At 43.4% G+C, this 26,067-nt stretch overlaps 1 protein-coding gene across 6 annotated transcripts in view; it reads right to left on the bottom strand.

Moving 5' to 3' along the window:
* ARHGAP25 (Rho GTPase activating protein 25) overlaps window positions 1–26,067 on the bottom strand; it is a 441,995-nt gene that overhangs the window by 156,897 nt on the left and 259,031 nt on the right. For all 6 annotated transcript variants that reach the window (XM_078666646.1, XM_078666649.1, XM_078666644.1 and 3 more), the window contains exon 2: window positions 661–860. In XM_078666646.1, the coding sequence (XP_078522772.1) occupies window positions 661–843 (183 nt within the window). In that variant the 5' untranslated portion in view covers window positions 844–860. The remainder of the gene's footprint in view (window positions 1–660; window positions 861–26,067) is intronic.

Below are 26,067 nucleotides of genomic sequence, written 5' to 3'. Positions count from 1 at the left end.
GATACCTCAATGTGTGAATAGTACAGACATGCAGGATGAGTAGTATAAAGCATCATGGATGTTTAATGCATAAAGAACACTTTAAGACTGGATTGACACTTCAGTTCGAGCACTGCATATTAAGACACGATGGGCACTTCAAAAAATATTGATACTTTACTGCATGAGGGGGCGTTAGTATTGAGCACCTTAAGACAGGTCAACCAAATGAATGCAGAGGAAGCACTGTGAAAAAAGGGGATGGCACTTTAAAAGCGGAAGAACATATTAATTCAGAATTGATAGTCAATGCAGGAGAAGCACTGTAGGACAGAATAGGGCAATGCATAAATACAATATTATGGCAGGTTGGGCACTGGGAGTCAGAAGTGATAGTAAATGGAACAGGAGCATTTTAGAAATGGATGGGCACTTTAAGCAAGGGTGAATACTTCAATGAAGTGGGGGCCGCACTTTAAGACAAGATGTACACATTAACATGGCTGCACAGCAGGAAGAGCACTGTAAGGCAAGATGGGCACGTTAAGATTGGCAACACAGCAGGAGCTGCAATGAAAGGGCGGGAACATCCAACCCTGAGCAGCAGGAAGGCTAGCGGTTCCACGCGCGCGGCGCTGATGCAAACCCTCGCCTGAGACCAGGAAGGGGCGCGCGACGTACCTGGGCTTTGCCGTCCTCTTCGTCCTTGTAGTAGCTGAGCCTCTGCCCCCTCAATACAAAGTACCTCGCCTGCCAGTTGCGCACGATGGACCTCTGCTTCTTCAGCCAGCCGGCCTTGAGCGCCGGCTCCAGCGCTGGCGGGGACAAGGGCCCCTTGGCGGCCGCCGTGTGGTCGCCGGTCATGACGCTCTTGGAGCGAACTGCGGAGAGGAAGAGAGAACACGGCTGACTGACAGACATGCGAAGCGTCCCTTGCAGCGCGCGGCCAGGCGGGAAGGGGCGCGTGTGCGTGTTGAGGCCTGTGCGTCGAGGTGTCTGAGGAAACGGGCACCGGGGGCACCACAGGATATCTGGGACCACCCTAAGAGCATTTGCCTCCGACGACAGCCAGCTGTCGCTGCAAAAGGAAGTGGCTAGTTTGTGTGTCAGCCCGGGCACTTCCTTCTCTGTGCGTAGGAGGTAGTCACTCGCAACAAGGGCCTGGTACTCGCTGGCTTTTCAAGGGACTGCGGCTCTTTCTTTCGAGGCACTGGCTTTGTTAAAGTATCGCTTTCTTAGTAAATTTGCCAGAGGCTGCGAGGAGGCAATGCATTACAAAGAGAGACGGGGTGCGGACTGTAGGCCAACAAGTCGTACATATCACTTGAGCAGAAGAACTCAGAGACACACAGAGGCTTTGGGGGAGAGCGGGGACCCTCACTGGTGCCTCTGGGTCACTTACACCCTGGGCGCTGCTGCAGTATTCGGAATTGCACCTAACAATGTTGGGGCAGATTTACAATAACTGGCGCATCTCTGCATATGCTGCACCAGTTATTTCGCGTCACTGAAAAATAGCCTTGCGCCACCATGGATGGGATGGAAAGATGTGTGATGCATCTTCTGACGTAATGCAGTGCATTGCTGGAGTCATGTCGCAAGCACGACGCAACTCCAGCAATCGTTAGGAATGCCTATTCCTAACAAGCTGCTTCACTCCTTACGCCCGCTTCAAGTAGGCGTAAGGTTTTGACACAGTGGCGTCATAAAAGTGGCTCAGTGAAATCTTGTAGTCACTTTTACGAGGCTTTCCTACGTCTGAATGCCCACCCTGCATACATTATACCTGATGCAGGTATAATGTAGCGCAGGTCTTTACAGCGTAACACATCTCACTAGATGCGTCATGTTGTAAATATGTCACATAGTGGCGCATTGTTTATGACGCTGCTGCATCTCAGAAGTAATGCAACGGTGTAGTAAATATGTCGCAAAGGGTTTGTGAAACTGCCACTTTGTGTCCAGTATTGTACCAAAAGAGGCAAAAATAGGCCTCCTTTACACTTGCTAGGTAGCAACAGACAAAAAAAATAGTTCTAATGCACTGGGTCCCTCTCCCCTGGGCCTCGGCACCGCTGTATAAGCTGCACTAATGATAATTGTGCCACTGCTTATTTCTGTATGAGGCCTGTAGTGTTGCTGCAGTCTCAGCCACTATCCACCATGATGCAGCCAATTCAAGGGATATTGTTATGATTGTTGTTTGCTTGTTTTTCTCTTTACTTACACAGTATTGCAATAGAAATCACAATCTAACCTTGCTTTGCGTTAAAACAGAAGTTAACTTTTAAATACAAATAAAATAATACGACAAATTATTACAGTTATCGAATTAGAAAAACAGAAACATCTTCACGCATACCTCTCCTTACCTAGGTAGTCAAACACCAAGGGCTGTACTATAGAATTGCCTGGGGACGCAACAGGCAAATGAGGGAATTCCCCTTGCCTCTGTTCCTGCGCTGTTTTAAAAACACGGGCACAGAGGGAAATCAGGAGGTGCATTGACAGTGCGCCACCTAAAAGGTGGGGCACTGTCAGTGCGTCTCCTGATTGCAGCCCTCTGGCGCAGGGGAAGGGGGTCCTATGGACACCCCAAACATCCCCTTGCAGGCGAGTGGAGTTGCTTACTGCACCCGCCTGTCTCTAATCCCCTTTAAAAATGCATTTGTGTTGCCGCCCGCACTGTGAAAACACGGAGCATCTTCAAAGCAGCTGCTTCATTTTTCACATGAATGCGCTGCCCGGCAGCACGAGTTGACGGCTGCCCGGGGGGCAGCACATTTACCATTATGCTGTACGTTTTTCTGGTAAGCGCTGGGCGCACCTTTTGAATGGTGTGCCCAACGCTAACCAGGAAAATGCACCTCATACATAATATTGGCCCAAAAGGGCACACACAGAATGCTTTAAACATGCAATGGACCACAATCATGAGCAGTGAAATATTTTCTACTTGAATGATCAATCATTTCAACCTTTACTTAAAGACGGGAAAATGTTTTAATGTAACCTGAGAAAAATGTACATAAAATGCTGCGCGTGGGATGCAGTACCAGCCACTTTTAAAACGTTATCCCGTCACATTATAGCAGCTGATGGTGGTAAAAAATCTAACTCATGAACTGGCGTATTAAAAATGTTTATTACTGCTCAGTGGGTTTTTAAGTGCTTTTAGAGAGAGGCCCAATTGTGTGAACACCCGGTAAATCAGAAAATGACGACCAGTTTTAAAACATAACTGAGATATACAGAATAAGAGGTACAGTCATTATTAAAATATGCGTGTGCATATATATTTGTTTCCTGATGACTGCAAAGTTATATGTGTGTTGTACAAATGAATTGATCCGTGGGTAGAAAGGACAAAATGGTGCTCTTGTGCTTCCTTTCAAGATAAAATCATATGATGCTTATGAATAAAATTTTGAATAGGAGCTGCAGTTATAGTTTACCTTAATAGGCCTGCTTTTTTCTGTACCACTGGGATCCCTTTAGTATAAATGTATATTGCAAGTTCAACATAACTCAATAATAATGTAGTAGAAAGTCTAACCTTATTTAGGCTATGCTATTGCTGTATAATTTGACCCTCTGTAATTCTGTGTCCGGACTGGAGCATTCTGATTATATAAACCCTTAGTCACTGTTCATTCTCAGCAGTCCTATGGCAATGCAATAAAACACTTTGTGGAAGAAAAAAACAATGAACTGCAATACCCAAGAGTAATAAAGAACTACATGTACCATCATTTTATTTGATGTTATGTTAGCTGTATTCAAGGGAGTAGACAGAAAACTAAAATACCCCCACTTTGAACCAAAGCTCTTATGGCAACAAGCAAAAAAAACAAGTCATCACAGCCCTCCCCAGAAGAGCTCTCTTGTATCTTCCATCCAAGTATCCATCCATTCATCCTTCCATCCACCTGTTGATATCCACAATTTCATCTTTACATTCTGTCATCCATTCATTCATTCATCTATCATTCAGCCTTTCACCATTCTGTCCATCTGCACATCCATATCCCTACCAATTTATCCAATTCCAAACCTATCCATCAAACCTATCCATCCATATTTCTATCCATCCATCCACCCTTTCACACATCCATCTCTCCACCCACCCTTTCACTCATCCTTCCAGTCACTCATCCATCCATTGATCTACCCTTTCACTCCATCCATCTATCTATCCACCCTTTAACTCCATCCATCCTCCCATCCCCTCATCTATCCATCCACCTTTTTACTCATCCATCCACTCACTCATCCATACATCCACTCACTCACCCATACACAATTTCACTCATCCGTTCATCCATTCACCCTCCCTTTCACTCATATATCCATTCTTTCACTCATCCATCCACAGTTTCACTCATCCATCCATCCATCCATCCATTCACTCATCAATCCATCCTTTCACATCATTCATCCACCCTTTCACTCATTCATTCATTTACCCATTCATCCATCCCTCTTCTTTTTATTCATCTATTCATTCTTTCACTTATCCGTCCATCCACCCTTTCATTCATCCACCCTCCCATTCACTAATCCGCCCATTCTTTCACTCATCCATTCTTACATCCATCCTTCTACTCATTCATCCATCCATCTACCCATTCACCTTTTCACTCACCATTCATCCTTTCATTCACACACCCATCCATCGGCCTTTCACACACTCAACCATTTCACGTTATTTATGAGTCTTAGTCTGCCAAGTTGCAGAGAGAAGAGGCCCATCAAGAACTCCACCTACACTGTAGCTGCTAAGGCAGTGGGTTGATGATGCCTCTGGCTGTATTTCTAGAGCGTGCTAATCAACCGCAAGCGTATCCTGTCTTGGTAGCAGATGAGTGAGTCTAGCCTTGGTGAGCTTCCTTGAAGAGCCAAGGGCCTGATTTGGAGTTCGGCCAGCCAGTTACTCTATCACAAACATGAAGAATATCCTATCTGCCGTATTACAAGCAGGGCTGGACTGGCCGTTGCGGGCACCGGACAATCCCCCGGTGCGCCGCAAGGGTGGGGGACGGTTTTGGGCTCCTGGGGGCCGTTTTTGTTACAGGGCCGTTTATGCAGCATAGCTGCAAAATCGGCTCTGTAACAAAATCGTCCGAAACCGGCCCCGGCAAAGAGCTCGGTCGCACCCCCAACCTCCCCCCGGGTGCCGACCGATCACTTTGCCCGGGTCGGTTTTGGTTCCCAGTCCGGCCCTGATTACAAGTGCATTATATCCAATAGCACTTGTAATGCGTCAGACGGGATATCTGTCACATTTGTGAAGAAGTAACCCCCCTATAGAAATATCGTTCTAGGGCTTAGGAGCCATGTAAGTGAGGGTGCAACATCTTTATCTGCATTTGTGTATGAGTGGGGTGTGTGTGAGTCAGAGTCCAGCAGAGCAGAGGTGATTAGGAAGTTGGTGGAATTGGATGCAGCTGTTCAAATAAGCAGGGTGTGAAGAGTTGGAAGTGTGTGTGCTTGTGTACTTGGGGGAAAACATCCTTTACAACGCGGTGTTTACACCGCGGGGCCTTTATGACGCAGCCATCACAATGCAAGTCATTACTACGACTTGCGCTGGATGGCGCTCTTGCTCAAGGAATAGTTTAATTTTCTATTCCAACACCTTCCCTACTGTTACGTGGGCTGGAGTTGGAATAGAAAATTAAAATAATCCACAATCCAGCACAACGACTTGCGTTGTGATAACTGCGTTGTAATGGTAACGCCGTGTTCACCACGTCGTAATGACATATATCCGTACTGGGAGCCAGTGGAGTTCCTTGAGGTGGGTATGTGTGGGCCAGGCGTCGGAGATTAAGGACTAGTCTGGCAGCTGAGTTGTGGAAGGTCTGAAGTGCTCTTGTGCCAATAAACAGTGGCACATAAAAAGTAAGGTGTTCATATAAAGCATTGTGATAATGTATTACCTTCCGCTTCTTTGTTGCTTGGCAGCCATGTTAAGTATTGTTCGTTTTTATTCTATTTGTATTTTATAAACTCTGTTTTGTTTAAAAATGTGTTAACTTATCCTCAGCAGTGGCGTCATTATGATCCTGGTCAGCGACGCCGCTTGCTTTCATTATTCATTTTCCCCAGAGACGTTTTAAGGCATGGGTAAAGTGGGCCCAGGCCAATAGGACCCCGACCTTTCATGGCGCCCCCTGATAGAGGCAACTCTGTTTTGCAGTCTTGCTTTAATGACCTTGAATAATTCTTCAAACTATTGTTTTAAATACCGGTTTCCTTTCATTTATTTTTTTAGTGAGTGATGTATGGGAGTCCATTACAGATATTTTGCATAGAAATTTTCATGTTTTTCAATACGATGCAACATACATAAAAAAGTTTCTATTAGATCAAAACAGGACTTCACATATGAGAAATGGAGATGGGGGGGGGGCACAACGATTATTTGCAATACTATTAGTGAGCTGCTTCTGTATTGTAATAATGAAAACATGTCAGTATCTTTCAATATAGATGTAATCACATTTTGAATTTGGATAAGTGTGCCTGTGCACTGTCATTGACCTGGTCATATATATATATATATATATATATATATATATATATATATATATATATATATATATATATATATATATATATATATATATATATATATATATATATATATATATATCCGCGCTCACTGTTCCTGTCAATATCCGGAACAAACCCCCAGAACGAGAAGAAAGAAGAAGACAAACCAGAAGAGGAGGGGGGGGGCAACAAGAGGAAGAGGACGCGGAAGTCCCAAGAGATCCAATTGGGTGAACCGGAAGAAATAAATCAACTTCAGAAAACAACAGAAGACATCACCATCATAAATTTGACACCTAGAGTCCTAACCATTACGGAGAAAAAAGTCTTAAGTTTAGGACTCACATTTTGCCCTACAAGCCACCTTGAATACACACAAACACGCATAGACCTGTTTAACTTTGTCCGGAGATTAAAATTACACAAATACTTCAAAATGAGACCAATTTTAAAAAACACGACTGGGACACCCATGAGAGTCACAGCGACAGATGCACTAAGAGGACATGATTTACCTGCAGTAGAAACTCTGCATGGACTAGCCCTCGAGGAGTACACAAGTCAGCTTCCCCCAACTACGGATGAACAATCAGATAGGGCTGAAGCTATGGGCATTGAACAACAAAGAGAGGAGAGTGGATATAAACCCAGATCACACTTTAATCCCCAACTAACAATAGATGCCATTGATGTGTTCTCAGAGGCAATGACAAATGATCTGATAAAATACAGACAGAAAAAATCGAAAATGGACAAAAATGGTAATAAAAGAAGTAATATCAATCAAGATGAAAGAAAAGCCATTACTTATCTAATGCAAGACAAAAATGTGGTAATTAAGCCTTTGATAAAGGCGGCAACGTCGTATTACAAACCAGAGAGAAAAATTGTAAAGAGGCGAATAAACAACTTTCGGACACAAGGAATTATGAACTATGTACAAAAGAACAATATCTAAACAGCATACAACAATATGATGAATTAATTCATAGATGGTACCAAAAAAATATGCTGGGCAAAGAAGAGTACCTATTTTTCAGAAGTGACAATCCGATAACTCCAACTTTTTACCACATTCCAAAAATACATAAGAACAGCATTGATCCACCTGGGAGACCCATAATCTCATCCCAGAACAGTCTAACCGAACATCTCTCTGTTTTTGTTGATCATTTTCTCACCCCTCTAGTGCAGGAACTGGACTCATTTATAAAGGACACGAAATACTTTTTGTTAAAAATTGAAAAGATAAAGTGGGACCCAAGCTACAGAATGCTAGTATTAGACATAACTAGTCTGTATACGTGTATAAGCCATGACAAGGGTATTGAAGCAGTGATGCATTATCTGAACAAAAGACAACTGAGGTTTTTGGAACATAACACAATGCTTGTAACACTTGTAGAATTCTGTTTGAGGAATAATATCTTCATGTTTGGAGATATATATTACAGACAGACATCGGGGACAGCGATGGGCACCTGCTTCGCCCCCAGCTACGCGAAGTTATTCGTGGGCTGGTGGGAGGAGCAGGTGTCCAGGGCGCTGGAATTGGATGGTGAAAAGGGCCGTGTGATCGAATGGTGTCAATACATAGACGACCTGTTTATAATCTGGCAGGGATCAGAAAAAACGGCAACAGCTTATATCGATGTCCTTAACAGCAATGATGTAAACTTAAGATTCACAGGGTCTATAAGTAACAAGTGTGTGGAATATCTAGACTTGAAAGTGTTCATCTTGGATGATAAGATTGAAACGTCTCTATTTCGAAAAAGCACGGCGGGAAACTCTGTACTTTATGCAACCAGCAACCACCCTGATGCGCTAATACAGAGTATCCCCTATGGGGAACTGCTGAGGCTGAAACGGAACAGCACTAGGGACCTAGATTTCCAAATAGCAGCATCAGAATGTGTCTCAAGATTTAGACTTAGAGACTATGCCATGGATATATTGGAGAGTGCTTTAAAAAAGGTAAAATCCATACCCAGGCAAAACCTGTTGAGAGAAAAAGACACTATCGTTGATGCAAATAGAGCTGAAATGGGAAAGTTCCGGCTGGTAACTCCCTATTCGGCAGAAGCCAATCACCTCAAATATTTGCTCAGAAAAAACTGGCATATATTGCAAACAGATAGCATCATAAAAGATGATATTCCAGCTTTTCCATTAGTGACTTTTAAGAAATCTAGATCTCTGAAAGACATGTTGGTGCAGAGTCACCTAACAAAAGTGGAAAAGAAATCCAATACTCTTGCGGATTTGAAAGGTTTCCATCCATGTCATAAATGCAAAGCTTGTGCGCACAGTAAGAGAGTAAAGAGCTATGAGATACCTGGAACAGGAATTACTAAAACAATTAACAAATATCTTACCTGTAGTACCCCGTATGCAGTGTACTGTCTCAAGTGCCCTTGCGGACTATCCTATATTGGAAGTACCATTAAACCTTTGAAAATGCGAATCTTGGAACATTTAAGAGCAATCGACAAAAACGATCAAACGTATCCGGTTGCTCGGCATTTTCAGGCCAAACATTCGAGTAACAGACACCAACTACAATACTTTGGTTTGGACCATATAGTGGAACGTCCGAGGGGAGGAGATAGGCTACACAGACTGAGAAGATTAGAATCCCGATATATAATAGACCTAATGACCAAACATCCTAAGGGACTAAATGCGGGAGAGGAATTAGCATCTCATATTGGATTCTAAAGTTAAAGCATAAGTAGAAAAGTAAACAAAATCCAAGAATCTACAATAAAAGAATACGCTGAAACTTAGATATCTAGTATCATACTGTGCAACACTTACATGGGGATGAAACTGATATTGATATTGACACTGGTTTTGAATTTTGTTGAATTTGGTAATAATAATTTGAGTGAAGTAATGATTTTTTATGAATTCTTTAGAGAAATTTGGGTAAACTTTAGGAATTCTGTACTGTATCCTATAGATGAAGAGATATCTAGGAACTTATTGAAACCTTTTTGGAACTTTTTCAGTATTGCTTTGTTTAAGAATTGAATGAATGTTTAGCAATCTGATTTTGGGCAATCCTAATATGAATTTATGGTATGAATTTATGGATAATATGTTGAAAGTAATTACTGGAAACAATATGTGTCAAGGAATATAGGCCGGTCCACGGCTTTATAATGTATGAGAGGTGCATCTTGCCAATTGCAATCTGGTTAAGCCGATACACGGCTGTATTCTTTTGCCGGCACAGTCCGTTGAAACTACAAACATGGCGCTGATAGTCTTAATATAAATACGCGGCTATGCATGTGACCTGACTTTGAAGTGCCGTCTGTGTTGCAGATTTATCGCAACACAGAATAAAAACGCAATTTGAAAATAATAACAACTGCGTTTGAAAACCAGACAGCATAAAGGCAATATAATCCTCGAATGTAAAGATTTAACTAATGCGATGGTCTTGATTACAGTCCCTTGTTTGTTTTCAGTATCTGATCACGTGGATGCGAACGATAAAACATGGCGCCAAACCACAATGTTTGTAACTTTGAGGAAGGCGGAGCGCCGAAACGCGTCTGTTACAAGCGAAATAAACATCTGTTTGGAGAAATGACCCTTTGAGTGCGTGGTTCCTACTTAAACTGGTGGAAACCTTGAGCGTAAATATATATATATATATATATATATATCCAAAGACCAGCGTTCTCTCTCCATAGGTTAGGGATCCCCCACACTCCACAGAATAACGCAGGCATGGTCCAAGTTCGTGCAAGTAATTTAATTAGTGCAAGCACATCGTATATATATATATATATATATATATATATAGCCCAGCAATTGAAGCCGCACTCACAGGTAGATTAAGGAAACTCCTTTATTAAGATTAAGCAGGCAACTTATCATCCCATCTTGGGTCCTCCTGGCCGACGCGTTTCAGAGAATTCTCTCTCCTTCCTCCTGGGCCAAATGCGAGCATTCGAAAAGCTGCTTGCTAAACTGGAGTCCCTGTGTGCTATGTAAATCATTTAATTAGCCTCCGGTATGCCGTTTCTTTATTTTCGCTTGCATTGCACACTGGTGTCCGTAGTTTAAGTTCATGCAAAATTTTAACCCTCCAGTGGGCTCGGGGGCTCGTGTAATTTATAAGGACAGTTTCTGGCCCTCCATTAAGCCTCCGGATGGTATTTTGCCTGCCTTCAATAAATCACCCACCACGCCAACTCCGATGCAATTTTCCATCTTAAAGGCCAGTGTTGGCTGAGGGGCGGTATGTTTCTTCTGCGGCCTGGAACACGCCGCATATACATTCTCTCTAAATTGCCCCATAGAGTCTAGTGTTGTAGAGTGGAATACCGTGGAGAAGAGTCGAGTGGAGTTGCACTGCATGTAGTGGAGTAAAGTGTTATATAGTGGCATGGTGTGTCATATAGTGGAGTGGGGTATTTTAGAGTGTAGTGGCATATTGTACAGTGGAGTGGCATGTTGTACAGTTCAGTTGAGTGTCATACAGTAGAGTATCATTGACTGTAGTGTCGAGAAGTTGAGTCTTGTGCAGTGGACTGTCGTCAAGGGGGATAGACTTGAGTAGAGTTCATAGAATGGCATAGAGAAGAGTAGAGTGCTTTAAAGGGCAGTGTAGGGACATCCAGTGTGGTATATTTTCCTACACTGGTATAGAGTGTAGGTGTTTTAGAGTGCTGTTGTATAGAGTGTTGTAGAGTAGAGTGGCATACATTGGAGTGTCGTGCATTGGCCTACAGTGGGCTAAACTAACGTACAGCGTTGTCAATTGGAGTGACGCACTGTAGAGTGGACTAAAGTGACATGTAGTTGAGTGGCGTCTCTTATAGTGCACGGTAGTGGCATAGTATTCAGTGGAATAAAGTGTTACAAAGTGAAGTGGCATGTCATACAGTGGAGTGGTAGCTGTGTTGTAAAGTGTGTGGAACTGGCGTAGAGTGGAGTATAGTGTGGAGTGGCGCTGAATGGAATAGTGGAGGGGTGTACAGTGGAATGGCATACAGTGGAGTTGTGTATAGTGAAGTGTCATTAACTGGATTGGTTTACAGTGGAGTGGGGTAGAGCAGAATAGTATATAATGGAGTGACGTAGAGTGGAGAGGCATACATTAGAATAACATAGATTGGAGTGGCGTACAGTGCAGTGCTGTAGAGTGGAATAGCATATAGTACAGCCAAGTGGCATACACTGGAGTATCATACACTAGAGTATCATACACTGGAGTGGCATACAGTACAGTATGATAAAGTGAAATAGCATAGAGTCGGCCACAGTAGAGTGGAGGTGCATACAATTGAATAGCGTTGAGTAGATCGGCTTAGAGTTGAGTAGTGTACAAGTGGGGTGTCTTAGAGTTTAGTGCCATAGAGTATAGTGGTATACAGCAGAATAGAGTGCAGTGGAGTGACAAATAATGAAGTGGGGTAGAATGGAGTGTGGTAGAGTGTAATAGCATCCAGTGTAGTAGTGTAGATTGCAGTGGTTTAGAGTTGAGTGGCATACAGTAAAGCGAGATACATTGTACTGGTATACAGTAGAATAGCGTAGAATGTAGTGGCGTAGAGTGGAATAGCATATAGTGGAGTGCCGTACCGTGGAGTGGCCTAGAGTGGAGGCTCTCACATGCAGCCAACCTCACGCTGCTGCGCATGGCCTTTGGCCAACCCTCCTAAAGGCAGCCAACCCCACACTAAGCAGTGCCTTTGGCTGTGCATGGTGGGTGGTTGGCCACCGGGCCTGCCTGCGGGCAGGATTTGCAGCCAACCCGTGCTGTGCATGGCCTTCGACCAACCCCCCAAAAGCAGCTACCTAAACACTGCAGATGGCCTTCTGCCATGCGTGGCAGGGGGTTAGCCCTGGGGCTCCCATCCCCAAGGGCCTTTTTTTTTTTTTAAAGGATGGGAGCCGTGGGGTCTGCCTTCCCAAGCCATTATGGACCCTGGGGACCCCTCCCCTGGGGCCAAAATTTTAAAAAAGGGCAGGGGCCCTCCCAGTCTCCCCTCCCAGAGTCTCTTTATTCCTTGGGGTCCCCATCTTCCAGGGCCTTTTTGTTTTTTATAAAGGCAGGGCAGGCATGGGGCTTGCCTGACCAAGCCATTATAGGCCCTGGGGACCCCACCCCGCGGGCAAAACTTGCAAAAAAGGGGAGTGTGCCATGCAGCCCCTCTGCCAGAGTCTCTTTAGGCAATATGTGCCACATCTCCCACAGCCTTTTTTTTTAAATGGGGGGGGGGGGGCATGCGGCCCCCTTCCTCAAGACTGATTAGTCCCCAGGGGCCCTATTCCCAGGACCATTTTTTAAATTAAAAGCGAGGGGGGCACGTGGCTTCCCCAGCATGCACTTTGTTTAGAGAAATTATGTAATTTGAGATGTCATAAGTCTCATTATGAATGCTATGATTTCACATGCTATACGTTTTATAATATGCAAGGGCATAACCAGGGCATCAAGAAAGGGCTCAATACCATATTCCATTTAGAGCAAATATACTAATAAAGACACATTCACACATTTATTACTACAGTGCAAAGGTCAAATTCCATTTTATTTACACTGTATAGTTAACTTGATATGAGAGAAACACTATTCTCCTTTTCAATATGATTTATCCCTATAGGACAAATGTAACTCCTTGCATCCTTCAAATTAAGTTCAAATATATTTTTTAACAAATAAACATGAAAATATTGTGTCATAAACCATATATGCAGATGTGCAGAATGTAATTTTTTTATTACGATTGTTGAGGGAGGGAAGAAGCATCTTGTGAGTTGAGACCCCTCCCCACACTCAACAATTGTAATAAATAGCATATTACATAATCAGCATATACTCTAAATACATATTTTTCAATTTAAAAAACTGTTATACATTTGTTTTGATTCAACTTATACATGCTCATAAATTCCCAAAAAACGCCGGCTGTGGTATGCAGTGCCCCAATAGCACACCATAACTCACATCACCCACCATGTTTTGCTCTTGATAGTTTTTTCCCTGTGCCATAGGCAAAGTGGTGTTTTGAGTATGGCAGGTGACATGAGTAACAGTGGCCCAGATTGACAAAACTCTCATGCAACATGGCGCAGCACCCAAAGGTGCTGTGCTGCGTTGCATGAGAGGGAGAGAGCAGAATAGCACCATATCGACAGAGATATGGCACTATCCCCCTCTCTCCCTAGCACCAGAGCAAAAGTATGCTGCCTATCACCATACATACACATTTGCCACATAATGCAAAAGTGTCTGAGTGAGTCTAGCATACATTTTCTACTGGAAGGCTACCCTTCCAGTATAAACTACTACACTTAGACTGACTTTACAAATGTTCCTACTTTGTAAGTGTGCTGTGCAGTGCAGTTCATCAAAGTCAGAAAAGAAAGGAGAAATGAAAGCATTTCTCCTTTTAATGCCTGCTTTCAAGTGACATACATTTTTGATACAAACCCCTGTCTACTATTGTTAGTAGATAGGGTTTTGCATCAAAACCTTAGGTGGTTGTACAGAAATGCCCATGCACCGTCCATGGAAGGGGGTAACGCTAAGCAGTGCCCAATACTTTTTCTTACAAACCAACGCAATACCAATTTGCGTTGGTTTGTAAATCCCCCAAAAGATTTTTTAGGTTCGGACTGCATTAAAAAAGTGACGCAAACTCAACACAAACCCTTTGTAAGTCTGGGTCAATGTGTGCTTCAGCTAAGGCCTTCTTCGATCCAAGAAATGCTTAGATGTAGTTCCTTTGATTCGCAGTAGTAACATGGAGGCGATAATACCTTCACAGCGGTAATACCTTCACAGCGTCAGGCACACTGACTGAAAATCATGCTAAAGAAGACACATTGAAAAAACATTACACAAACAAAACCACAGCAAAAGGTTTGAGGAACAAGCTAAGCTAAGAAGGTAAGAGAGAGCAAAGTTCATAAAACTCATTTCCTGGGAAAATAAAAGCAGAGAAGCTAAAGAATGAGGAAACTCGAGCATTAAACAAAGAGTAATTTGATAAACAAAATAAAAAAACTTCTGTAATCTTTAAATTGCATGTAGTACCAGGAAAAAGACAAAAAACCCAAGATGCGGAAGTGAAAGAAGCTGCCACATCATGATCAGACGTGCAAAAGAAAAAAACAGCTTCATAATAGTATAAGATAGAAGACATTTACAGAACCTTCCAAGTAGCAGTGGCGTAACGAGCCCTCAGTTTGGTCAGCTGTATATAGGGTGGTGCTACTATCCCCTACAAGGTTGAAGTCATGCCAGGGCAGCAGAGAGCATACTGAGCTCCACCCATCAAAGTTGACAGCGGAGATGCCTCCACAGGGGCCCATGTATCTGCTGCATATGTTCTGCCGCCCTCCCTCATTCAAAGAGTTCATCCCCTGCAATTCCCAATCTGCAGATCCTCCATTACCCCTCTGACTTGCCTTTTCGTCCACAGAACCTGTTTCCAAATTAGCTCTACAATCCTGGCTGTTGCTCACATAGCAGATCATAGCATTGCATACATGTAATTGCTACATCTGCAAGCAGCATGGAGTAGATGGTGAGGACTTTGGACAAATGGTGAAGGAGGATCTTTATGGGATTCTGGGTAGTATTGTTTTCCTTAGAATTTCTGCTAAGGGTGATGTATGTTTCTTGCATGGCCCATTGTCGTTTTCCCTATGTTGGCTTTGTTGTGCAAGTTGTAGCCGCTTTTCTTTTGCACATTTTAATACATAAACATGCTTGCTTTGGATATATATGTCTAGATCATACCTTGGTTTTCCTGTTCATGTGGATTGAATTTGTGACTGTTTTTTTTCCTGTTAATCAATGGCCATTACATCCCGGAATGTTCTGTTGTGGGACTTGTCAGTGGGCTGTTGCCCCCCATTCTTCATCGCATAAATTAAAAAGAGACTTGTCCTTGGTCAACATTTCAACTGTTCCTGTGACTGATGGAAATGTTTGGGATAAAGTTTCTTTCAACATGTTCAGCCATACAGAGATCCGGCAGATACCATATATTTTCAAAGTTTCTATGAGTAATGTACCTGGATTACATCTGGATGTCTGGGATGTTGATACCATAAATTCTAAGCTGTTGGAATTAATGTATTATAAACATCCTTTACAATGCATGTGTTACAATGCATGCCATTACCCCGCATTCTTTACTCCGCAAAATCTTTCACAACGCAGGGCTTTACACCGCAAACCTTTACAACGCATTCCCCAAAGTAACACCCCAGTTGAGTTAGAATAGTAAATTGCGCTGTAATGGAGAATGCATTGTAATGTATTGCGTTGTAAAGCCCTGCGTTGTAAAAGATATTGCGAAGTAAAAAATGCAGGGTAATGGCAAGTGTTGAAAAAGCGCACGAGGTAAAGTGTCCTATTCGTATTATACGGTTTTCAAATCAGAGGACATAAACCTTAATTCTGCTATATATGCTACGTTCTGTTAGCACAATTATGGACATTATATTCTGCACTGGGCTAGTGGTCAGAGTCCACATTTTAATTACATGCAATAGAAACCTTGTCCATCTACCCAACAAAGACGTTCCAAAAGCCAAAAAGACAAATTCACATATTTTACATGATATACACTTCAGATCCTGCGTCTAATTATTTCAAATTAGTTCCTAACCCACCAAAAATATATATGCTCACCCAGACTAAGCTCATATATAAAGCTTTGTTAACAAGTTAGCCCTTAAAGGCTATGATTACTGGAAGAACATCCGTGATCTGAAGTCGCATGGGGGGAAGAAATCTAGGCAGGTTCAGAGAATGGAAACTTGATTTAGAGTCTGTAAAATTCACTTCACCCGGGCTCCCTCCTGGGACACGGGACTTTGATGCGGAGACTGCAAGGTTCTTTACCGCGCGTGGGGCTCTCTCATGACATCGGGGGGCTCCCTCAGCTCACGGGAGCCCCACCTGGCCACAGACCTTTTCACGCCTTCACCTGGGCCCTCCACTAGGGCTCAGGACTTCTCCCTTGCTTTGCCCGGTCCCCTCTCACAGGACCGGGGCTTCGACATGGGCCTGAGGAGCTCTGGACATCTTCCTGCTTCCGTCAGCGAGGCCCCGCCCACAGTCAGGCGGACGCACCTGCTCTCTGTTCGTTGCTCGGGCCGCGGCTGTGATTTCTTTCCCTCAGAGAAGTGTGGGATGGCCACCCGCTCTTCATAATAACACCAATGCGGGGTGGGTACCCGACATTTCATAAAATCACCAAACAGGGGTGGGCACCCGCCATGTCAGACATAAAAGGGGGGTGGGCTCCCGCTCGGCAGACAACACAGGGGAATCCCTCAAGCCGAGATTCGTCTCCAAGGGCTGCAGCGCCGCGCTGTGGAGCCCACGCTCTCCTCCTCCTTCCAAATGGTGGAAAATATAGCGCTCCCAGGGCGCTAAAGGCAGAACAAGGTCCTTAAGGTGTCAGGGGCTTAGCGGACCCAGGGAAGCCAGTGCACAGGGCCCTCCAGCAGGGAGGCAAGCCCCCATGGCGGTTCCTCCTTGGCCCCAGCAGCAGCAAGCCCCCTCCGTCAGGAACAGCACACCAGAACAGGAACTGAACAACCTCATGGGGTCACAGCCCCTATATTCATATCAACATTTCCTTTGTCTTTAGTGCAGGGAATGGGGGAACCAGATGCAACTGGTTCAGGGGGGATTTGGAGCACTTTGTTTTGCAAGCTCCTCTTCCCCTTTGTCAGGTGGGGGCTAGGTGATCAGACACACCACAGGGGGCAGAGCCAGCATTCACTAGGGCAGGCACCATCCTATTCAGAGTCAGGGGATTATCCCTCCCAGTACTCCCAGCCCAGATGTCCTATTCAGCCCAGCGCTGACTCACCCTGCCCCTCCTGGAGCCACACACACCTCCCAGCCCCTGTCACTCACATGCCAGGCATGCAATTCACACCAGGCAGGCAGACACATAGCACAAAGAAATACCAACTTCTAAAAGAGGTATTTCTCCCATAGTCACAATAAATCTGCACACACCATTGTGCAGCATTTATTCTCACGAATTCATGCATACTAAACTCGACCGGGCTGCTCCTCTCATACCAGGAATTACCATGGAGACACTTATCTCCAATGCATTCCTATGGGAGGGCAGGCCAACTTCACCAAATGTGCACAGAGAGCGCACATACTTTACACTGGACCACAGTGCTAAAGTGCCCAGAGGCCTAATACCACCAATAATACAAAGAAGGGCGGATTTGCTATACAATGACCTGCGTCTTATTTTGAGAAACGATTATTCTTACCAAAGCAGCGCCAACAAAAGAGTATTATTTATCACGTCAGCGAAATAGCCTTGAGGAAGCCCGAATAGGACGAAACGCGCGTTGGCTGTGGATCAGTGGTGTTTAAGAAATAAAATCTGAACTCTCAACACAACATGGCTACTGGAAATGACAGAGTCTATTTTCAATAAAGAACATTGATGGATAAAGAGTGCTAAATTGCACAAAGGATAAAAGGGACTATATATGATGTGCACTGGTGTGTAGTTTTTGGCCTAAAACCACCAACACCAGGTCACAGAAAAGGCAGAAAGTTTAGGGGTGAACCTGCCAAAAAGGGCCAAGTCCAACAGACAACAGCTGAAGTCATGAGCTCCAAGGAACAGACATGATCTTCAGTCTCAGCTGATGCTGAGACAGTCAACGGGCGACCTGCATCCGTGCACATGGGTCCTCGAAGGCGAGTGGCTCAAACCTTGCATTGTGTAGATTTTGCAAAGTTAGTGGACAGTCCTGTAAAAATGTTGCTAAGGGACTCATCGGCAGTCTAATGCCCAAGGCAACAGGCATCTGCGAAGCCAGGCAAATATCCAAGGCCCATTCAGAGGGGCACCAGAAACAGTGGAACACAGGTTGCACACAGGTAAACCATGCAGGCCAGAATGTCAAGGACCAATCAAGGTCCAGATCTTGCAGTAGAAATATTCCAAATATGTGATGCATACACTCACGGTAGTGTTGGAGCGGTTTTAGTTCCAGGGGGCCCGCAAAAGGAATATCAACTGTGGAAAACAGGAACAGGATGAGAATGCTGCAAATGAGCAATAACAGGAACGGGAATCCTCCAAATAAACTGTTAAAAATGGAGTGGATAAAAGCCGGGATTACTCCACAGTAGTTTGGAATGAACTAACAAGGCCGGAGCCCATTGCCTTAAAAAAGTGGGTGAGGCTGGCTGTACTAGAGGCATTGAAAATTTGATGCACTTATTCTCGGAAATGCAAAGGAAGGGTTGTATTTAAGAATGACTGTATTTCAGCGAAGTTCTTTTCACCTGCGATTTAAAGGTTTCAGAAGCAGATGTAAGAACTACTTCTTGGTGGAACAATATTGCTTAGGGCATATCGAGAGCAGTGGTTTTGCTTCTATGGGTAAAATATATAAAGGAGACATTAATAGGCCTGGGATTGACCAATATTTGAAGTCAACCATTCTCCATCATTTTGTCCACCAAGTTGGTAAAGACTGCCTTCTGGATGGAAGATGAAAAGAACTCCACCAAACTATCAAATACAGGTAAATTATCAGCCAGATTTCTAGATTTCAAGCCAGCCCAAAGATTTGAGTCTTTTCTTAATAAAATAGACCTCCCTTTTGCAAGGTCCTTATATATGAGGTTTAGGTTGGGGACCTTACCTCTTGCCAGGGTAACATTCAATTGAAGCGGTTCCAATCTAATCTGTAAGAATGCAGAAGAGAATGGCTTACATCTTTTATTCTTCTATCTCACTTACCTCAGGCAACGCAAATGATGGATTGTGCCTCTGTGACGAAATCTGGGCATTTGCTAATATAAAGTAGCCCTTATAATATGCAGATCAGATACTGCACTCTCCAAGTTGCAACACCCTGATCTCCAGGTCTTAAAGGATACATAGATGAGATTTCAAGAAAAAAATAACCAATCGTGTTTACAGGAGGCATGATGTAGAATCTGGAAATTATATCTCATCTGGCATTTTACTATAATCATATGATGTGTTATGTCTTATAGGATTTTAATGTTGAGCGATGTTTGTATTTTTATTGTTTTGTTTAAAGGTTTTATTTAGTTTATACAGTTTTCTGAAAGGCAATAGCTGTCATGTGATGTTTCATCAAACAATGAAAATATATACATTGGACCATATGCGTCTGCCCGCTTGCGAGAGGGCAGCTGCAACGTTTTGGGGGCACATGGAGTTATGTAAAGAAGCCCAGTGAGGCTGAAGAGGCACAGATGTGCCCCCATATTGCTTATTCCCAGTTGTATCGCACCAGTGCGAGCAGCTGCAATATTTTTGCATAACTGTTGGAGGGCACAGTGGTGCCAGGGCTTGTTTGCATCACAGTTGCACAGCAATTAGTGCCCGCTGCAACGTTTAGGCCAACAGTTCTTTGGGGGCATTTTTAAAGAGAGAGATAGGAGTGAGATGCACTCCCGAGCCCCAGCGCAATGGGGCACTTGTAAATTACCCTGCCTTGGCAGCAGCCCTGACAGTTGGGACATAGGGCATTTGAGCCCCTTTGAGAAGGCCAGTTGGCCAGGGGGACTGTGGGGTTTGTAGGGCGCCAAGCCCTAATGTGATTTAAGTGGTGCTAGGAAATGTGATTCAGGTACTTTGATTTACGCACCCTGTTTTATGCCTCTAACTGTGATTTATGTATGAGGTTATTTGCATAATGTGATTATGCTGGTGAGGTTATTTCCTACTGTGAGTTTTACCCCTAAGGTGAGTTACTCCTAAATGTGATACTGTGCATAATATGGTTTATGTTACAGGATGGTGTTGAGTACAGTATTTTCCAGTGATTACTGGATGTGTTCTACGTTTATAATATGTCCTACGTCCTACATTTACTAAGTTCACTTTGTGATGGTTTTTACAGTGGTTCATTTGGCCTTGTCAGTTGTATATAATCCTTGTAGATATTACCTAGTGCCAGGTGGCACAATGTATATTATGTGATTACTATTCTAATGTGTTATGCGAATACAAAGGCGATTTTTGATATAACCTTGTGTGGAGTTCCTTTTTTTGGTGTGCCTGGGATGTTGTTGCTGTGTGCGTGCGCACACGCTTTAGACATGGCCTTCGGGATAAGCCTGACTGCTCGTGTCAAGCAACCAAGGGGGTGAGCAGGGGTTATCTTTGGCGTGTAACTTCATTGCCCTGACTAGAGTGGTGGTCTCTGCCTGGCTTTGGTGCAAGCCTTAGCCAACCAGAGATCCCATTTCTAACATTGACCAATCATCGTATGCAGAGTTGGACTCCTTCTTGGGGTCCTTAGCCTTTGAATTGGTGAATGACACAATGGACTCCTCTGAAACACCACGATTTGACAATTTTTTCTAAATTGTCATTGCCATTTATCATGTTGTACCCTCTAATTACATTTAGTATTGTATTTCCTGCTATTGTCGTGACCGAAGGGAGGGTGTCATGTGTTTCTTTCATGGCCCGTTGTCGTTTTCCCTATGTTGTACTAGTTGTACATGTTGTAGGCCGCATTTCTTTTACACATGTTACTCCATAAACACGCTTGCTTTTGTGCCACGTTGTAATTTCACACAGAACCTGCATATGTTTTTGTATTCTGTTTTTTTTCCTGGGATTTAGTCTAAACATTATAGACAAGGTCAGCTGCTGTTTGTGAGCAAACATTTTTTGTCATATAACTGAGGACAGGAGTTCTAAAAGACACACTGAGCGAAGGTCGTGAGGCAAGATTACAACGTCAGCTGAGATGTAGAACATCCATCTATGTATGCTAAGGTACGTGGTCCACCACTCTTCCCAGAAATCTTTTATATATAATCATTAGCTTTAGTAGAAGGGGAGGGGTTTAAGCTAATCTGTCTTATAACATGACAGGTCTTTTTTATGGTATATGGTTTGTTAACCATGCTAGCGATATTTTTGCTATACATTTGTATTCTAATTGTGGCACAAATACTGCAACTTAGAGCACAATAGTTTAAAATAAATTTCCTGTGGGTCGAGAGTCTTGTGTTCTGGGGTGCCAACTCATTTGGTTCTCTGGTAAGGTTAGGAGGGAAAGTGAGGCACTATAGCTAGGCAGATCCGGGCTGATAGATATTCAAGTAGTATGATGACTCAGCCCCTACATGCCGATGTTCTATAGTCCCAAGCATAGTTTTGTTCTTGAGCAGATTACCTCCAACAATGGCTTGAGCAGCCATGCACACCCAAATCCCAGAATTCCCAGTTGCTCAGCCTTCAGAGGTGACACAGCAGGGTCCCTTACCACAGTATTGAGTTTTAACTATCACCTTGCAAGACAGCCCTTAACAGAGTTTAATAGAACATAAGGGTTGAACATGCCGATTTGCACAACATTGCTTGGGTAGTACCAGGAGTTTGGGGATAAGTGAAGGTAACAATGTGACCCACAGGGGCACACAGCACTGCAAAACAGCGTATATGTGTAGTATATGACAGAGGGAATGGCGAGTAAATGTGGTTCCGGATGTTGATCACTTAAAAAAAGTATATGTGGAAGACTGTTGAGCCTAATGAAATACACAGAGTGTATTTGAAAAGAGCAAACAAGCAGCTTATTCATTTATTAGGTCTCGCCTACGCAGCGCACATGCGTTGCTTAGGAGGAGACCTTTAGAAATCGATTCGGTGTTTGTGCCAAAAACGTGCACGCGTTGCATTGCTTTCAATGGCAAAGCGTGCACGTTTGGTGATTCCCTTGCGGGAACAATTTTGGCAACATCTGTTTGTAATTAACTTCCAAACAGATGGTGCCCAAAGCTTACTCCTGCAAGGGAATCGTTGTGTGTGCTCTCTGCCGCACTCCCCCCACCCCTCCCACTTGTTTTTCTTCCTGTTGCGTGCTTATACTGCTGCTTGATTATTACTACGTCATCGGAAAACAGCCTTTGAAGACACCTCTCTGCTCTGGAGCAAGTACAGACTCTCGGATTTATTCACTTCCCAGGTAACGTTTTTTTCTTCGACATGCCAGGAGGCAGACATACGGCTTATACAGTTCACTATTTATGCCCACTTCACATCATTACAACTCGATCACTGCCTGCTGGGCTATGCACAGCACTGCAGCCTAGCACTTCGAAGGGCTATAAGGCACCCGTTATAACCACACAAGTGAGTCCCTTAAGTGCACCCGGCTCTGTGCGGACCCCGAGAGCTGCAGCTAAAGCATGGGCAGTCGCAGGCAGGCAGACATGCCATAGGACAGACATGCAGCTTTATACAGTGCACCACACATTGAGACAATATTGCGGTAACAAAGCTTGCCGAATGCAGGAGGTGGCAGACATATTTATTTAGTTTTGCGTTTTTATTAGCGCAAACTTTACCTGAAGGTGTCAGAGCACTTTGCAATAGGGCTGCAGCTAAAGCATGGGCAGTCGCAGCCAGGCTGACATGCCAGGAGGCAGACACGCTGCGTATACAGCGCACTATTCATGCCCACTTCAAATCAGCACAACTCAATCACTGCCTGCTGGGCTACACACAGCACTCCAGCCTATAACTTCAAGGGGCTATAAAGCACCCGCTATAACCACACAAGTGAGTACCTTAAGTACACGCGGCTCTGTGCGGACCCCGAGAGCTGCAGCTAAAGCATGGGCATTCACAGGCAGGCAGACATGCCAGGAGGCAGTCACGCGGCTTTATACAGCGTACCACACAATGAGACATTATTGCTGTAACGAAGCTTGCAGAATGCAGGAGGTGGGCAGATATTTTTATTTATTATAATGTTTTTATTAGCGCGAACTTTACCCGAAGGTGTCAGAGCGATTTGCAATACAGCCCATTACATTACATAAGGATATAGTGCTGTGTTCTAACAGAGAGAAACTGCCAAACTGACAGCGTGCAGACACCCCCTCAACTAAAGTAAGTCAGACACACTGCTCCAGACGGAAAAGGGCCCAAGCCACACAGGCACAATGATCCCAACTGAAAGCCACCGAGATACAAAAAGAAGGAACAACACAGGTTTGTGCGGAAGGTCACAAGGAGGCAGAAAGCCAGACAAAGAGCTGCTTACACGGAGCCACAGATGAGTAGCCAACCACTTCTGGGCACACGCCTCACACTCGGGGCATTGCCTTTTCAGAGGGGGTCGGAGGAGGGGCCTGACTGACAGTACAGGGCTTGGAGAAGTTAGTGGTATTCATTGTCTCGGTCCCTGAACCGATGTCCTCATCTTCACATCCATTCTGTAATTAAGCTGGGGCCGATAACCAACATTATTGACTGGCTGCTGGCAGGAATCTGTCCAGAGGTGGAATCTGATACTTTCTGACTGTTGTTACAAGATGTGTCCTGGGGCTCTGCCTACAAAGGTGCCATTTTCTATCGACTACAAACTAAAAAAAGAAAGCAGAACAAATAATACTGGTTGTTCTGCATTCCTTTCTGGTTCGCTTTCACGTGTGTAGCACATTCTTTCCTGCATTTGTATAGGCCCTTATTACATTTGTTCTCTCTTTTTTTTATTTTCTTATTACATTCTTTGCTACATTCTGGTAATTTTGATATATGTGCATATATTTTGTTTTTGGTTTTAGTTCTGGGTTACTTGATTACATATCTCTAATAATATTCAAAGGAAAAATCCACACACAATAAAACACGTACAACTTCACCGGCATAGCCGCCTTCTCAGAATATGATCATTCACGGGTAATTGTGACATGTACATAAAACACGACCTATGCAAAGACAATACTAGTAAATGCCACCTTAGTAAACTGTGCAGTTTAGAATATTACCTCCAAATGCAAGCATCTGTCAGCAGTTTGGTATGCCATTCACAGTGGTGATGTCAGACATGTTTACTCAAGCTTTTATTTTATATTCATAATAACATCGAATGGCATTTAATTAGATGTGGATTTTTTTTAGAAGGGCTAGTCGTTTACATACTACTTACTATCCTACCGCTTTGTCCTTGTTGCATTGCAATGTCGTTTCACCTTCTATAGTTCTACTCATGTTATCAACTTTAAACTATGTAAGGCCGAGCTACTCTGGCAAAATCTGACCTCCAAATTACAAGTTAAACAAATCTCTCCAACTATGGCATTATACAACTTACTTACCCTACCTTGATAGCAGAAACAAAGCTAATATTAGTTGGACAAAAAAAAACATTAAGTACTTCACAATGCAGTCCTATAAGATGCCTATTAGTGTCAAAGTGCCCATGTTAAAGAACAGTACACGTTGTAGCACCAGGATAATGTGCTGCATGGCTAAACATTTATTAGATCTCTAAGGCGAGACCTATTGGCCATGCCAATGCTTGTATATATATATTGCATCCATGACAAATCAGCAGTAGATACCTCTGAACAGAGTTTAATAGAACGTAAGGCTTGTGCATGTAATTGAACATATATACATCCTGTGTCCTACAGACGTCACTGTTTCTTCTGTCTTGCATGACAAATTCGCCTGACCATTCCTTCTTAAATGTTTATAAAATGTATGTTTAGGATCTGAACATTTTAATATTTGTTCTGTATAGCGCAAACTTGCCCCAAAGGTATCAGAGCGCCTTACCTCAGTATTGAGTTTTAACTATCACCTTGCCAAAATATGATATACAGAGTACTGACTAACACAATATTGAGAAGGTAAATAGTTTTAAGCCACAGATTTACTCCCCTTAAATGTACTGAGACATACCTTCAGACTTTGTCTATTTTCAATGTATGCAGATGAGAAGTTATGAGCAGTAGTGTAAATCTATCCTTACCCATAAATACTTGACTTCACCATATTGTGGTAGTTGATATTATGAATAAGGTAATACAACAGAACGCTATTTAGTGAGTCAGTATTCTGATATGTAGTGTAGTGTGGTGGCGAGTAGAGGGCACCGGACCCGCACAGTGCTCTTAAGTTCTACCTTGCCAACATCAGCTAACTGTACCGAAGGGTCAAGAAGCAGTAGGCCAGTCAGACCCAGCTCGATGGTTCTACTTCACACCGAAACAAGGGATCTCTGCCTTGCTGTCTTCAGCCTGGGAAGGGCTGTCACAATTTACAACCTTTTTGTCCTAACAGCTGGGCTACAAACTTAATTGCAACTTATATATTTATAAATATATTATTTCAAATGTATGTTTTCATATATAAACCCAACATTCATATTCGTCTATTACTCCAAAACCAGTAAATGTTTGAGGCAATAAAGAAGCCTACAATTTATAACAAGCATTTGCAATGCAATAGGTCTCGCAGTTACACAAGTTTAAGCTATTGGAATTGTAAATGACAATGCCTTTTATTAATGTTTTTAAAACGAAAAAATAAATAAAAGGCATTGTTATTGGCAATGTCAATAGCTCAAACTCGCGTAAATGCGAGACATTGCATTGCAAATGCTTGGTTAATTTAAGGCACTGTCTTCGACATCATCTTGATGTCTGGGTGATGTGCAATAGCCAGCAGAAACATTATCTGGGCTATACCCCAAAAACTCACA

This window comes from Lissotriton helveticus, chromosome 11 (genome assembly GCF_964261635.1).
Source record: "Lissotriton helveticus chromosome 11, aLisHel1.1, whole genome shotgun sequence".
NCBI lineage: Eukaryota > Metazoa > Chordata > Amphibia > Caudata > Salamandridae > Lissotriton > Lissotriton helveticus.
This window is presented reverse-complemented; position numbering and strand designations above follow the sequence as displayed.